This window comes from Hipposideros armiger, unplaced genomic scaffold (assembly GCF_001890085.2).
Source record: "Hipposideros armiger isolate ML-2016 unplaced genomic scaffold, ASM189008v1 scaffold_34, whole genome shotgun sequence".
Taxonomy (NCBI): domain Eukaryota; kingdom Metazoa; phylum Chordata; class Mammalia; order Chiroptera; family Hipposideridae; genus Hipposideros; species Hipposideros armiger.
The window spans coordinates 5,304,485-5,319,351 of record NW_017731384.1 but is presented as its reverse complement, the minus strand read 5'-3'; the positions used below and the strand labels follow the sequence as shown (position 1 = coordinate 5,319,351).

General features: G+C 48.1%; 1 protein-coding gene across 1 annotated transcript in view; it reads left to right on the top strand.

The window, feature by feature from the left end:
• The window catches only part of FAM20A (FAM20A golgi associated secretory pathway pseudokinase), a 46,014-nt gene that overhangs the window by 24,042 nt on the left and 7,105 nt on the right, over positions 1 to 14,867 (top strand). Inside the window, exons 2-10 of the mRNA XM_019637746.1 lie at positions 5,393 to 5,577; positions 6,304 to 6,354; positions 7,771 to 7,849; positions 10,388 to 10,480; positions 11,273 to 11,388; positions 11,929 to 12,109; positions 13,125 to 13,234; positions 13,956 to 14,037; positions 14,496 to 14,555. Coding sequence (XP_019493291.1) covers positions 5,393 to 5,577; positions 6,304 to 6,354; positions 7,771 to 7,849; positions 10,388 to 10,480; positions 11,273 to 11,388; positions 11,929 to 12,109; positions 13,125 to 13,234; positions 13,956 to 14,037; positions 14,496 to 14,555 — 957 coding nt within the window. The remainder of the gene's footprint in view (positions 1 to 5,392; positions 5,578 to 6,303; positions 6,355 to 7,770; positions 7,850 to 10,387; positions 10,481 to 11,272; positions 11,389 to 11,928; positions 12,110 to 13,124; positions 13,235 to 13,955; positions 14,038 to 14,495; positions 14,556 to 14,867) is intronic.

Below are 14,867 nucleotides of genomic sequence, written 5' to 3'. Positions count from 1 at the left end.
AACAATATGACATAGATGTCATTCCCTTACTTATGCGATGTTCCAAGGGGTTCTGCTCTGGCTTGCAAAGCCGGTTGTTCCAAGTTACCCACTATGACTGTTTTTTTTTTTTTAAACATCATCCACCTGGTCTCCAGCCTTTATAACCGCTAATCATCATAATGAATAATACCAAGCATTCTTGGATGCCTGCTCTGTGGTTGGGTATTACTACACTTAATTCTTGTGACACAATGACATTGGTGTCAGCATCCCCATTTTCTGCAATAGGTAAACTGAGGCTTACAGAAAGTTAAGCTACTTTTTAAAGGCCATGCCCTGTCCTCAGTCTTCTCATCTGCAACCTGGGGAGAAGAATATGTATCTGGTGGGATCGCTGTAGGCTCACGTGAGGCCCGGTGTGTATGGCAATGGCACCTAGCCCGCTCCTCAAGGTCATTCTGCCTCTAAGAGGCAGAACCAGGCCTTTGGGACACAAAGCCCTGTGTCCTTTCTTACTATTGCACTCCTGGCTAGTTCTTGCTAGTCTCTCCATGTGCAAACTTAGCAGTAATGTCTGAGTTCTGCTCACCTCATTTCAGCAAGGGTAGAACTTTGTCATTGTCACTGGTACCCAAAACAGGCCTCGGGTTTGGCTTTTCTGCTATTGGGTTGTTTGAAAAGTCATGATGCATTTTTGCAATGAAAAACAGAAAAAAATACATCGTGACTTTTCCCACAGCCCGATATTTATTCTTTGCTTGGGAGAGTCAGGGAAAGGTTCATGCTGGAGATGAGGACATTTGAGATAGTCCTTGTAGTTCTGCAGGTGGAGACAGCTATCACAATGGACTGAAGACTTAGAAGTATTCTAAGAAAAATATGTAGGGTCATCTAGAAAACAAACAAAAAAAACTAATGAATGACTCTAATTTCATCTGGAAATGAAGCAAGGGTTTAATTAGGTACTGAGTGATGATGAAGATTATTGGAAAAGGCATCGATCCTGTTGACTCACATATAAGATGGGATGAGGGAAGTGGTTTTGTTTATGGAAAAAAAAAGTCCCTAATAACTGTGGATATGGGGAACACATTTCAAAGTCCTTATTGGAACCCAAGGGCCAGTGAGATGGCCGGGCTCTATCCCCCCATGGTGTGTGTGGGCTGTGTAGAGTGGCAGCTGATACCATCTCCCCAAACCAGTGCAAGCATGTGACACATCAGGAGTGACAGGTGGGAAGGGGTGGGAAGGGTCCCATGATACCCTTCTTTCCTCTTCCCCACCTTCTCCCCAGGTGGTGACGCTGGTTCAGGCAAGGGCAGAATAGCAAACCAGAGAGCCACGTGTCCCCATCTAAGAGTAAGTGTGAACCCTTAAAGAGCAATTTGTCCTCATCCAAATGATGTGACACTCAATTTGCCACTTTTTTTTTTTTAATCTAGACGCTGGATTCCAGACTGGAATCCATTAGCTATCAGCTCCACTTAAGAAAACTCCACCCCCTGCTCACCCCTCCTCCCAAAACCCAACTTGGCCAAACTAATAGTTTCTCTTTCTCCTAACATTTTCTGTGCTGTGCTAGTTCAGGGTGATGGACTTAGCTCAGGACTTTGTAATCTTTCCAGCCAGACTCCCAAGAGAGTTCAGCAGTCCCATCGCTTTAGCCTCAAAATAGCCTTGGGGACTAGAGCCTGGCCTCACTATTTTTTCCAATAAAAATAAATGTTAAAAAAAAGTTTTTTCAAAAAGCTGGTGGGAGGCCTATAGACCTGGTCAATAAGTTGTCCTTTTCGCTTGATTTTTCATAAAACTCTGGGTCTGAAGCAGTTTAACAGGTGTCATTTTAAGTAATTATATCAGTAGTTCAAATATTCCCCCACCCCAAGCCCCAAGCGGGAAGGTCTGCAGAGGCCTTGCTCTCTTGGGAGAAGAGTCCCAGCCATCTTTCTCTCTCTTGCTCTTGGAGACCAGTCTTAAAATAACAGTGTTCCCTTGCTCTGTCTTTCTCCCCAGAGCTGAGTGGAGGGAGGGTATCTTAACATCACCCTACATTGGCCCAGGTCACATCCTCATTAACAGCATAGGGCACAGAACACCAACTGGCTGCTATTTTTGTTGTTTTTCCAGCTTAATTGAGGTATAATTGACAAAAATTATACGTATGTAAGGTATAAAACTTAATATTTTGATATATATATATATATATACACTGTGAAATAATCACAATCAAGCTAACTTACATATCCGTCACCAGTTACCGTGTGTGTGTGTGTGTGTGTGTGTGTGTGTGTGTGTGTCGTGAGAACACTTAAGGTCTGCTACCCTCGTAGCAAATTTCAAGAATACAATACAATATTAACTATAGTCACATGGATCTCTAGAAGTATTCATCTTGCATAATGAAAGTCTGTACCCTTTGACCAGCATCTCTCCATGGCCCCTCCCCCTAGCTCCTGGCAACCACCATTCTGCTCTGTGCTTCTCTGAGCTTGACTATTTTAGATTCGACATGTAAGTGAGATCATACTTCTCAGGTTCTTGAACAATTAGGGAAATTACTATCATAAATGGAAAAGATAATGATGGACTCCTGCTTTGTTTCCATGACTTTCCTTTCCAATTTGGGAGTCACTAGTACAGGTAGAGAAAGTAGAGATAAGTGCCTCACTGATGACCCCTGGTTTCTTTGTCAACATTTGTCTGCTTTGTTTTCACCCTCCTGGCTAAAGAAGTACTCTGCCACATCATTCAAAAAAAAAAACCCACTACCAGAAACTCTTTCTTTTAAATGAAGAGTAGCTCACTGTCTGTATACCAAAGTACCTTGTTAGGGAGAAATATCCTCACCTATTTCTGAAATAACAAAAATCAATACTGTTTAAATCATGTTTTGCATCTTAAGTAAGTGTGTCTACAGATGAAAGTAATAGGATGGAAGGGTGGAGAAATAAAATTCATATTGTTATGAACTTAATTAATGTTTGTTTCCCCCACCAAATTCATAAGCAGAAGCCCTAAACTCCAATGTGATGGTATATTTGGAGGTGGGGTCTCTGGGAGGTAATTAGGTTTAGACAAGGTTGTGAGGGTGTGTTCCCCATGATGGGATTAGTATCTTTATAAGAAGAGGAAGAGATAGATGCCAGAGTTTCCTCTCTTTCCGTGTAAGGACACAGTGAGAAGGTGGTCACCTGTGAGCCAGGAAGTGGGCGTTCATTAAGAACTGTATGTGCCAGCACCTTGATCTTGGACTTCCCAGGCTCCAGAACTGTGAGAAAATAAATTTCTGTTGTTTAAGCCACTCGGTCTGTGATACTTTTTTCAGGCAGCCTGAGCAGACTAAGACAGCTGGTCAGGGTCCTTTTTTATCCATTAAACTGTGGACACTACCTAAAATATACAAAGGCTTTTAAAATACTCCAAAGCCTGAACAAAGAAAAGGCATTGGCTCAAAAATGTAAACTCCAAAATCAAAATGAATGAATATGTAATTAAATGTTTACAAAACAATGAGTCAATGTTGACTCAGCTCTATTACTATTGGGTTGTCGGAAAAGTCATGACCTATTTTTTTCTATGTTTTTCATTGCAAAAACGCGTCATGACTTTTCCGACAACCCAACAGATACTTTACTCATAACAGAATTCAAAATGATGAAAAGAAACTTTCAAAAATTAGAACACAAAAAAATTGAAGGCAGGGTGGGTTTTAATATGTTTGATATGATATGAGGTGAAGGTCTCCAAAAGTAGGGGTGCCCAGGAATAGGTGCCCAGGAAAAGGCCAAGGCCAAAAGCTGCCAGACAATCATTCCTTCACATCAGTTTATAAAACTGCTCTTCCTCAAGACCACTGACATTCACCCAGGACAGAAAACCTCAAAGAAGGACAGCCATGTTAGTTTACCTTATTCACACAAGGGTGAGGTGAGTTGACAGCTCAGTTCCACCATGGGCGGGAACTCAATGACCTAAGTTGGTATCCAGCACTTCCCAAACTCTCCCACTAGGGGCAGTGCAGAATAAAAACATCCTTACTCCTGAGGGTCTGACCTCTTTTATTGGAGGTATGTCTGAGGTGACGACGTGAAATTTTCTTTGAAAATTAAGATTTTACCTTAAAAAGTGATCATGTGTTTTTGCTTTCTTCCCCATAAGGTGTCTATATTTACTTTAATATAAAGGTAATTTTAAAAATTTTTTCCCAATGAGAAAATTTGAGAGTCCAAGAAGACCGGCCATGTTTGTTTTGTTCTTCACTCCATCACAGACCTCAGAGGTGAGGTATCACAGTTTGGATGAAATAGGGATGCATAGGAACACCCAAATCCTGACCCCATAGTCCCACCTACCCCCCACAATTAGCTTTACCTAGCCAGATGACATGGTGCTAATTTCTCTTGCTTTCCGATCAAAAGGCCTCCATCTTTTTATTCAGCCGTCCATTTGTTCAGCCTTCTTCTCTAAGCCTCAGATACATTATACCTGTTCCTTGCCTGCCTCTCAGATGCTCATACTGTCCCCAATCCGGGCGCGTCCTCCACACCTCCCCTTCAATCCAAACACCACCCACTCGAATCCAGCTACAGTCCATTCTGCCATTGTGGTCTTCCTCTCACTGCTTCGTCATCTAATCATCCTTCCCTTCTCCAAAATGTTAAGGTGTTTTAGTCCAAACCACACGGCTACCAGTTGATTTACAACTGCCTTCTATTTTGCTCTGATACTTTCACCGACATACAACTTGTCTCCCAAACTAGACTCCACACCTCTGAATGACAGTGACATTGCTTTTCACTTCTTTCTTTTCACCCTGGCAGAAAAGACTCCTGAGCAGAACAAGCAGTGAATGGCTAATGACTTCTTCTTTTCCTATATGATGGGTTGATTCGTCTAACTCAGCTTCCAGCTTTACTTACGGATCCTCACCCTCCATTCTGTTCATTCTCACCGATTAATTACCTTCTCTCCCCTATCTCCTGACTCCTTAGGCCAGAAAATACTGGGAAACACAAGCCACAGACTTTTTCATGGGAAAATACCCATGAACACAAGCTCAGGATTGCTCCCTGGGATCCCAGATTATATGAGGTCCCTGGTTTTACTCTTAACCATCTGCCCCTTCTCCTTCACAGGATGTGTCATGGCTTATATCAGGTATGTGTGTATTGTGTATGCTATTGCGTTCACTGTTTGCCTGTTTTTCTCACTCGATTGTAAGCTCTCTGAGGATAAGGAAGGGCCAGGGGGCTAAGTGCAACGTAAAGCCGGGTACATAGTAGGTGCTCGATGCCCTTGTTGAATGAATGAAAGAATGGATGATGGGGAGTCCGAACAAGGTGTTTCAGCAGGTCTTTGCATTCCTGTTCCTCCAATTAAGAAATATAATAAAACCCTTTGGCTCTTTCAGACGACACAAGATATACAAAGAGCAGCTGAACCTCACTTCCCTGGATGTCCCCCTGCAGCTCCGACTGGAGGCCAGCTGGGTCCAGTTCCACCTGGGCATCAACCGGCACGGGCTGTACCCCCGGTCCAGTCCCATTGTCAGCAAACTCCTCCACGACATGAGGCACTTTCCCACCATCAGTGCCGGTGAGGTTCACAGGATCGGGCAGGATGGACTGGCTGTCTCCCAGAGAGGCTGGGTAAACCATCTCTCGTGGGCTCCGGGGTGAAATATTTAAGGGTTGACTCTGACTCTTGAGAAGGGGAAAAACAAGAAAAAAACAAAAAACCATAGACACTCACCTTTTATCTCACAACCACAATCTTACCACGGCCCCGTAAGGGAGGCATAAGGAGCTGTTCTGTCCACTTAAAGAAAGGCGGTCACTACTATTGAGCAAGTACTTCTTTTCCACCTGGCAACTTTCTCCTACACAATGATCTCAGGACATGGACATGGTCATTGCCATTTTACTGATGGAAAAACTGAGACTTAGGTTCAGCCACCTGGCCAAGGACCAAGGTGGGACTGGGATTCAAACACGGGCCTGTTGTCTCCGGGCCCGTGCTTGAAGCACTACGACCATCTAAGTGTCACAGCACGTTCTTAACAGAGACAAAACCAGCATCAGTTGCCCAAGCCGGTGCTGCTCGAGTGTCCATGGAAGGGTTATAGAGATGGGGCCGAGAGGCAGCAGGGTGGGAGACGACAGCCAGCCCGGCTCTGGGACATCCCCTACTGAATGGGCAAGACCCCCAGGCTGCCTCACAGTCACCCCCTCTGGGGTCAGAACCAGAGTCACGGGCCCCCATGTCGATGGCGCCCCCAGAAGCATGGCTGAGCCTTCTCATTGCCCGTTTCCTCTTTCACAGATTACAGCCAGGATGAGAAAGCCTTGCTTGGGGCATGCGACTGTACTCAGAGTAAGTGACCGGGCCCTGCTCCCGTCCAGCCCTCTACTGTCACACTGTTGTCAACCCCAGCACCTGGCGGCAATGGGACGGGCCGCGACATGGGGGGCCTTTTTGGGAGTTGAAGGGGCATGATTCTCTGCCCAACCCCTGAGAACGCAACCTGCGTCCCCACCCACCCACACAACAGGGAAGCCCCGGAAAGGCGCTCACGTGCAGGACCCTGCTGGTCAGCGTGTGGTCCAGGGACCAGCATCGTAGCATCATCGAGGAGCTTAGAAATGCAGACTCTCAGTCCCCCTCTGATTTTCTGAACCAGAGTCTGGATTTTAACACAGTTCTCAAGGGACTGGAGGACATTTTTCAGATTTAAGAAGCAAGTGTACAGGACAGTGGTTCTCCACCCAGCAACATAGTAGAGTCACGGGGGGGTGGGTGTTTAAAAAGTGCTGAGGCCTGGGCCCCCCCACCCCAGGAGGTTTTGATTCAGGTGCATTAGATGAGGCCTGGGCATAAGCATTTTAAAAATGATTCTACTGCAGCCCAGATGGAGACCCACTAGGATCAATGGTTACTAACACCAAAAACACAGGCGTGAGATGCAGCACGGTCCCCTCCCAGGGGGCCAGGAATTGGACAGTTGGGCCTGGACACTGCACAGCCCTCGAGTGGCCAAGTCAGATCTGGACACCAAAGCCCCTGGCCCGTCACCGCCGGCTATGAGTAGCCTCATCCATTTACCTCAGTACACCGACTACACATCAGACATTGCTATGTGTGTCGTGACGTGTTAAAGGTTTGAAAAACAGAGGTTTGCAGGGCCCGGACTTCCCTTTTCTTTAACACCTGTCATTTGCCATTTTATAGAACATACAGGTGAGTGAGACATTGTCCCAACCCTCGCAGGGCTCACAGCAGGGCAGGGACAGGGTGTGGCAAGTGAGGTGCCCAGGACATAACACGTCAGGAGGCAGCGCTCACGGTCAGGGTCATTCGAGTGCATCTTAGTTGCCTTGTTCCCCCAGCCCTGCCCCAGCCCAGGTGTACAGTCTTAAACAGGAAGAGATATAAACTAGTCTAATAATGCAAGATAACAGATGGCATAATTGGAATCCATAAGGGTGCCAATGACACACCAAGAAGAGGTCGGTTCTTCTTAGGGGAACATTCTTTGGCGTTTTCAGGGAGTGTCTACCTGGGAGAACCTGGTTTGCCCTTGTCTCCTAACAGCAGGAAAAGTATTGTTCTGAGCTCCGAGCTACACTCTCCATGGCCTGACACGATGGAATTTACCCTGCGAGCTTTGAAGAGCAAATCCTAGTCTTTAGGGTCTTGATTACATAAGAGGCAAGAGAAGAAATCAGCTGGGTTTATTGAGGATGTCGGCCATGAGCTTCCTGGTTAAGTCACCCTTCTCCCCCCTCGCAGTTGTGAAACCCAGCGGGGTCCACCTCAAGCTGGTTCTGCGGTTCTCGGACTTCGGGAAGGCCATGTTCAAACCCATGAGGTAAGTGACCGCCTTCCTGACCTCCACGCCCAGCTGTGGCAGCCCTGGGGGAGTTTGAACCCAAAGTTAGTATAAGCGGTCTAAACTGTTCAAGCCAGTCATTTGTAGACTCTCTTCTGGGCAATCGGCCCAAGCATGTAACTGTTTTTGGTGACAATAATTAAAAATATATAGTAAGAGCTGGTCCATATCAGGTCTTTGCTAAAATCTATGCCACACACTTTATAGGATTGTGTCTTTGGGTCATCAGAGAGGTGCTAGTAACATGGCCACTTTTACAGATGACAACAGTTGAGGCTTGGAGAAGCCAGCTCGCCCCAACCCCGCAGGTGCAGGCAGTGGAACCAGGATTTGAACCCAGGCAGCTGGGTTGCTAAATTCACACTCTATAATTGGTTCCCACTTTTTCCAGGACTAGGACCTTCAAACACTTTACAGAAATTTACATACTACTACTTGTTATGGTTAAAAAAACTCGACAATGAAAAGGATTACTGTGAAGGCAACTGTACTTTTAAATTAATTTCTACTTCATAACGACAGCAAATACCTGCCTTTCAAATTTTGTGGCATGCGGGTGAAATAATGGGCAGTCTACAGACGGAGCCTGGTGTGCGGTGTGGATTGCTGGCCCCCAAAGTGTCTGCAGCCCACGGTGGGGGGCGGGGGGGGCTCCTGAAGTAGGAATGCTCCCCCTGGAGGTGACACGCACAAGGGAAAAGGGCCCAAGGAGGGGTTCCCATTACTCCAGTCATGCCTTCCCCTAGAACGCGCTGCGTTCCAGTGGAACCCAGTTAGATTGACTTAGGTTCCAAAGCTTCAGTCAGCTGAGAGGCCTCCGGAATGGCCCAGTGGATGGTCTGAGGGAAAAGCCCAGGGATGAGCTGAATAAAGACTCTTACTTCTAGTCCCTGCACAAGCACCCTTTAAGGAGGGGTTTGCAGTAGACCAGCTGCTTGTTGAAATCACTTAGCGAGCCTTGAAAAACCTGATGCCAGAGTCCAATGGGATGGATCTGGGGACTCCGCCTGTGACCCCAAGTCCTGACAACCTTGAAAGCTGCTGCTGTATAAGGCAATGCCCCATTTTTCCAACGTGAAAACCCAAAAACCTAATTATTTGGTAAATTTAAATATGTAATTTTTCAGAGATGTACATGAAACCACTGAATGTGATTAAGTTACTGCTTTAAAAAATCCTGTCATATCAAACAATATATAGATGTAGAAATGTTGCTCCCCACCCCCAGTCTCACATTTCACTTGCCAGAAAAGTTTGATATTGGTGATCATTGTCACTAGAGTCAAGTTTCGGATCAATGTTGAATCGGGTTGAATTCTTTCCCCATCGCCACCACCACCAGTCTGTTTTAACCAGTTCTGTCAGGTAATAAAACCAGCACAGAGTGAAGTCAACTTCAGGTTAATGAATTTTGTCCCAAACAAAATAAAGAAACGGAGAGAGGGCCCCAGCATTTGAGAGGCTATGCAAGGACTTGCATATAGACAGATTCCTTTTCTGAGGGACAATTTTGGGAGGTGATCTCATCTTATTTTCAGGCATATGAAATTACTAAAACAACAAACCAAACCAAAACCAAAAAAAAACCTGTGTTCCTTTTTAAAAGAGAGCTATAGCAGTGAGTCCACATGGCCGAGGTTCCACAAGCGGGCACGTGACATTCTGGGGTGCCACACAGCTGAACACAAGGGCCACCATTTGAGCTCAGGCCATTATACAGTTTTAATTTATTGTTATGGTTCGTCATGCACATTTAACATATAAGAAAGCACCAGTTAAAGAGAGGAGGCATAAGGACGCTGATGTAGACGCACAAGACGTTCAAGCATAAAAATCACGATATATCTGCAAATTCACCACGCATCAGCAGACCCCATCAATTGCATTCTCTGAGAGAAATTCTTATGTGGCACTTTAGGACGTCTCTAATTTTTACAAGCTGGAAGCTCACATAGACTGGCTGAGCTCCACTTTCCCTTTCGGGAGGAAAAACTACGCAGTTTGCTGCATTTTATCTGCAGGAAGGCGCGTTAAGTGCCAGCCTAAAACCTCATCCCTGCATTGTCAGTGACAACATACAAGGACTGTACAAATTAACCAGTTTCCTTCCTGATATAATGCAAAAGTTTCCAGCATTAGGTCATAAAAGCCATTTTTGCTATTCTTATGCTGTACACAAATTTTATTCTGTATTTCTATAAAATGTATTCACAGAGAAACATAGTATTGTTTTAAAATGAATTCCTTGGAAAAGCATGCATTTTTTTTCTACTGGGAACTTAAACATCACTTGTCCCTTATTAAAAGGGAAAGTGCAAGACGCTTGGCTACTCTTACTGTGCAAGTCTCCTCCTAGCCAAGGGAGCCACGGGCCATTGATTTGTCATTCCATCAACTATGCATACATTAAAAGCGTAACTTCACATTTTCCTTTCCCTCTGGTCATGCTTCTGAGCTGTCTTCTCAGGCTCCCAGCTGAAGTCTGAGTCCAGGGCATGATTCCTTCCTTCTTTCCAGACAGCAGCGAGATGAAGAGACGCCCGAAGACTTCTTCTATTTCATTGACTTTCAGAGACACAATGCTGAGATTGCAGCTTTCCACCTGGACAGGTAGGGTCTGGTCTCACGGACATGGCATTGACTGCAAGGGCCAATCCCAAGAAGGGGGGCGCTGGGCAGAACCTCAGGTGGGAGCTCCCTGGAATGTCTTCTTCATGAACCTCAGTGATGCCTTTGAACCCAACACGTCCCACCCAACCCCATGGATTGAAAAACGCACAGACTTTGAAGGTAATGAAAAGAATAACCTAGAAAGGACAATAACCCTGCCAGGTGGCTCCACACTGCCATCATGGGCATGACACTGCCCTTTGTTCTAGTTTCCAGATCTAGAAAATGGGGAGAATGCACCCACTCCCAGTGATGCAAAGAGTCTTAAGGTTATGATATTAAAAGGTGAAAGCACATTCCTACACTTCCTAGCTTTTCCTACTTGCCCAGTCATTGCCACTCAAGGTGTGCTCTACGGACTGGCAACCTTGACACCACCTGGGAACTTTTCGCAAATGCGGAATCTCGGCCTCGCCCTGGACCCACTGAATCAGAGCCTGCATTTGAGCAAGATCCCCAGCGACTCATGTGCATATTGAAGTATGAGAAGCTCTGACCTAGAACACAGCTTGGATGCTGGAAGGCTGGCCCAGGACGCTTGCTGGAATAAGGATTCCTGTTCCACTCCTTCTCCCATCCCTTTAGATGTGGGTCTGCCCTGTGCACTGACAGCTCAGCACTGCAGAGACCCCGGCAGCTGGGTATGGTCAGAAACGCCAGGCCATTTCTAATAGGCAACCGTCGAAGTCCCTGACCATCCCTCAGATCTGAACAGGGCCCCCTCTCTTTCAGGATTCTGGACTTCCGACGGGTGCCACCAACAGTGGGGAGGCTAATCAATGTCACCAAGGAGATCCTAGAGGTCACCAAGAATGAAATCCTGCAGAGCGTTTTCTTCGTCTCTCCAGGTAGGGTACAGGCCAAAGCAGTATTCTGGGTCTAAGAACACGGTAGGCCAACGTGGCCACCCACGTTCAGTGGTGGCCTGTCCTCCTGCCAGCAGCACCATTCTTTCCTGGGATGGGTGTATGCTGCCGTCAGACACTCCCACCTGGCCCACCTGAGCATCACACAAGGTGAACTGGGGATGAGAAAAGCTCATACATGAGATGCTAACTGGCCTGGGTGGGCGCTTAAGTCTACTGCCAGCCTCCCTGGACATCTGCTGTTTCAAAGGACACTCGTCGTATGGAAAGGATGCGGTGAGGCTGGGTCCCACATTCTCTCTGCTCTGAGACATTTGAAAATTGGTACTCAGGACGCTCAGTTCAGTAGCATCCACGAGCCCCTACATCTGGAAAAGGCAATGTTTTCTTCCTCTTCTGCCTTTGCCCAAGCTGTGAGTCCAGTGTTTCCCTTTCTTCCTGGTGGATTTCTTGGAGCAGAAAGATGCTCTGCCTCTGCGCCCTTCTCTTACCCCGCCCTCCTTTCTCTTCCCCACCCTCCAGCCAGCAACGTGTGCTTTTTTGCCAAGTGCCCGTACATGTGCAAGACTGAATACGCGGTCTGCGGCAACCCACACCTGCTGGAGGGCTCCCTGTCCGCGTTCCTGCCATCCCTCAACCTGGCCCCCAGGCTGTCCGTGCCCAACCCCTGGATCCGCTCCTACTCACTGGCAGGAAAAGAGGAGTGAGTTGGCCCCCTGGACACAAGGCCATGGCCATGTTCCCACGGTCCAGCCCGAGTGGCCACATGCCCATACCCAGGACTTGTGGCTAGCTTGGCTTTTGGACCCCCAAATCTGGCTCAGTCTTCCTTCGCCTCATCTCATATGGGTCCTGGGACCAGCTGGCCTGTTTATTCTCTCCCTTTAGTTCATTTATTCAGTTATAAAGAGCCTACTATGTACCCAACACTAGGTACTAAGGGATACAGCAATGAGACACAGGCTACCCCCTCAAGAAGCTCTACAGTCTAGCTGGGTGGTCAGAGAATTTGAAACATAGTGCTGACAGAGAGAAGCCCACGAGGAGTCCGCAGGAGGGGCACCTGGTTCCCCTGAGTAAGCCGGTGAAGCCAAGGGCCTCACTGTTGTATCCCCAGGGCTTAGCACTCTCCCTGGCGCACAGTAGGTACTCAGTTCATGTTAGTTGACTGAATGAATAGGTTCACAATCCAGCCACCCCACTCGTGGTGGGAAGTGAAATAAACCCGGGCAGAATTTCTGGAGGATGTGACAGATCCTAAGGGAGTTGTGAAGGTTGAGCCCACCAGATAAAAGGGGACACGGGGGCATTCCAGGCAGAGAGAGAAATGACAGAATGCCATTGTGTGAGACAGAAATGACAGAATCACTTGTAGAGGACTATGAATGGGTCAGAGCTGCAGGGCCCAAGAGGCTCCATGAGAGGAGCTGCAGAGAAGCAGGTGAGGGACTCTACCCAGCCTTTCTCCTGCTGCCCAGTCACCTCCCCTCGGGCAGGTGGTATCCCAGCCATTAGTACAGTGCCCAGCAGAGCAGATGCTCAGGAAAGGTGTAGAAGGACCTAGAACCCTCTCACCCTGTATCCTCCTGCATGCCAAGGAGCTGCCACCAGCCCAGGGCAGGATTCGGGGGGGTGGGGGGTGGGGGGAGGTGTGAGGAGGGCCCCCAACACCTTGCCATGTTGGCTTTTCCGGCCCCAGGACGTCTTCCCCCCCTCAGGTGGGAGGTCAATCCACTGTACTGCGACACAGTGAAGCAGGTCTACCCGTATAACAGCAGCAACCGGCTGCTCAACATCATCGACATGGCCATCTTCGACTTCCTCATCGGTAGGTCCCCGAGCTCAGGGCTCCTGGCTGAGGGGCTCTGCTGCTGGGCTGGGATCCCCGTGACCTCGGGCATCAGCTATAGGCAGGACCGTGAGGACTGAATAACCCCGCACTGCCCACAGCCACAAGGTGGCGGAGGTCCCAGGGGACAGAAGTTAACATGTTCCCCACCCCCCGGAGGGCATCACTCGGCAGGCAGGCAGGCATGCGACCCTGCTGCCAGGCCCGAGCGGGCCTCGGGTTGGATGTTGTTGGTTCCCTTGATCGAGTAAGTGGAAAGCAGGGCGGAGGGGAAGAGGGCACACAAATGGGTAGCAGTGGCTGGTCATCCACCTTCAGGTCCCTCGGGGACCCAGACTAGGGCGATAGCTCTAAAGGAGGCCCGCACACACATGCTCAGATCTAAAGTCCTACAGCACCCAGCCAGCTTGCTCTCACGCCCTCTGGGAAGTCAGGCTGTGTCTGCTCTCCACAACGGACCTCAGCTGAGCTCGGGTGGTGAAGGCCTTAGATTTCAACACAGTCCATAGTAGAGACTGTTTGCCGTTTTAGCGTCCTTCTCCCCAGCCAACTTCCCTGGGGAAATGACAGCTTGTGGCCCGGGGTTCAGACGCGCGTCTGAACTGCTAACAGGCCTCCATGCCCTGGAGAGAAGACCAAGGTCAGCAGCACCCGCCCCGTGGCCTTGGGCCCCAGATCCAAGGTCTCCCCTCCTTTACAGGAAATATGGACCGTCACCATTATGAGATGTTCACCAAATTTGGGGATGATGGGTTCCTGATTCACCTGGACAATGCCAGAGGGTAAGCGCGCCGGCACAGCCCGAGACCTGCCGTACCCCCTTGTGCAGCTTCTCAGGGGAAAGTCGAGCCCGAGAACGTGGGGCTGTCACGTCCTACTGTGTCGTTTTTCTCTCTCGATCTTTGCTCAGCACCCCTTGACTCTCCTCTACCCTAAGAGCACTAGGAAAACACACTGGCGTTTTCCTTTTTTTTCACTGGCGGGTTCACTCCTGGGGTCGGAGCACACATGGCTCATCCTGTCTGGCCCCTTGCAGTTGAAATGAATGGATGCATGATTGCTTGGTTTTCACATCTTTGGACGGAGAGGCTTTTGTGACCTGAGGGGCTGGAGAGGCAGCTGCCATGATTCCTAGTATTTTACCCCTAGCTGTCTTTCAAAAAAGGGTTGAGGTACAGGAGAGAAAAACCAGAGGAGGCATTGCAGCTTGCCACCCGTGAAAGCATGCTTCTCCTCCTAGGTTCGGACGGCACTCCCACGATGAAATGTCCATCCTTTCGCCACTCTTCCAGTGCTGCAGGTAAGTTTTCAGTTCAAGGTCATGACGGTGACACTTCATCCTGCTTGCAACCAAGCTCAGGCGGACTTAACCAATTTTCATTGGTCTAAGACGCGGGTGGGTAGACTGAAGGAAATTACCAACGACAGAATTTTCCCCAAACGACTTCTCAGATTCTTTCATCTTTCAGCATGGGATGAATTAGGATCTACTTTTTTTTTTTAAACCTTTCAATCACTAACTTTAATCTTTAGCCCACTCGGAGAGTAATCACCCGCTTTGGCAGAGCCTGTCTTTGATGTGACTCATCAGACCTCTGCTTCGCCCTGTACT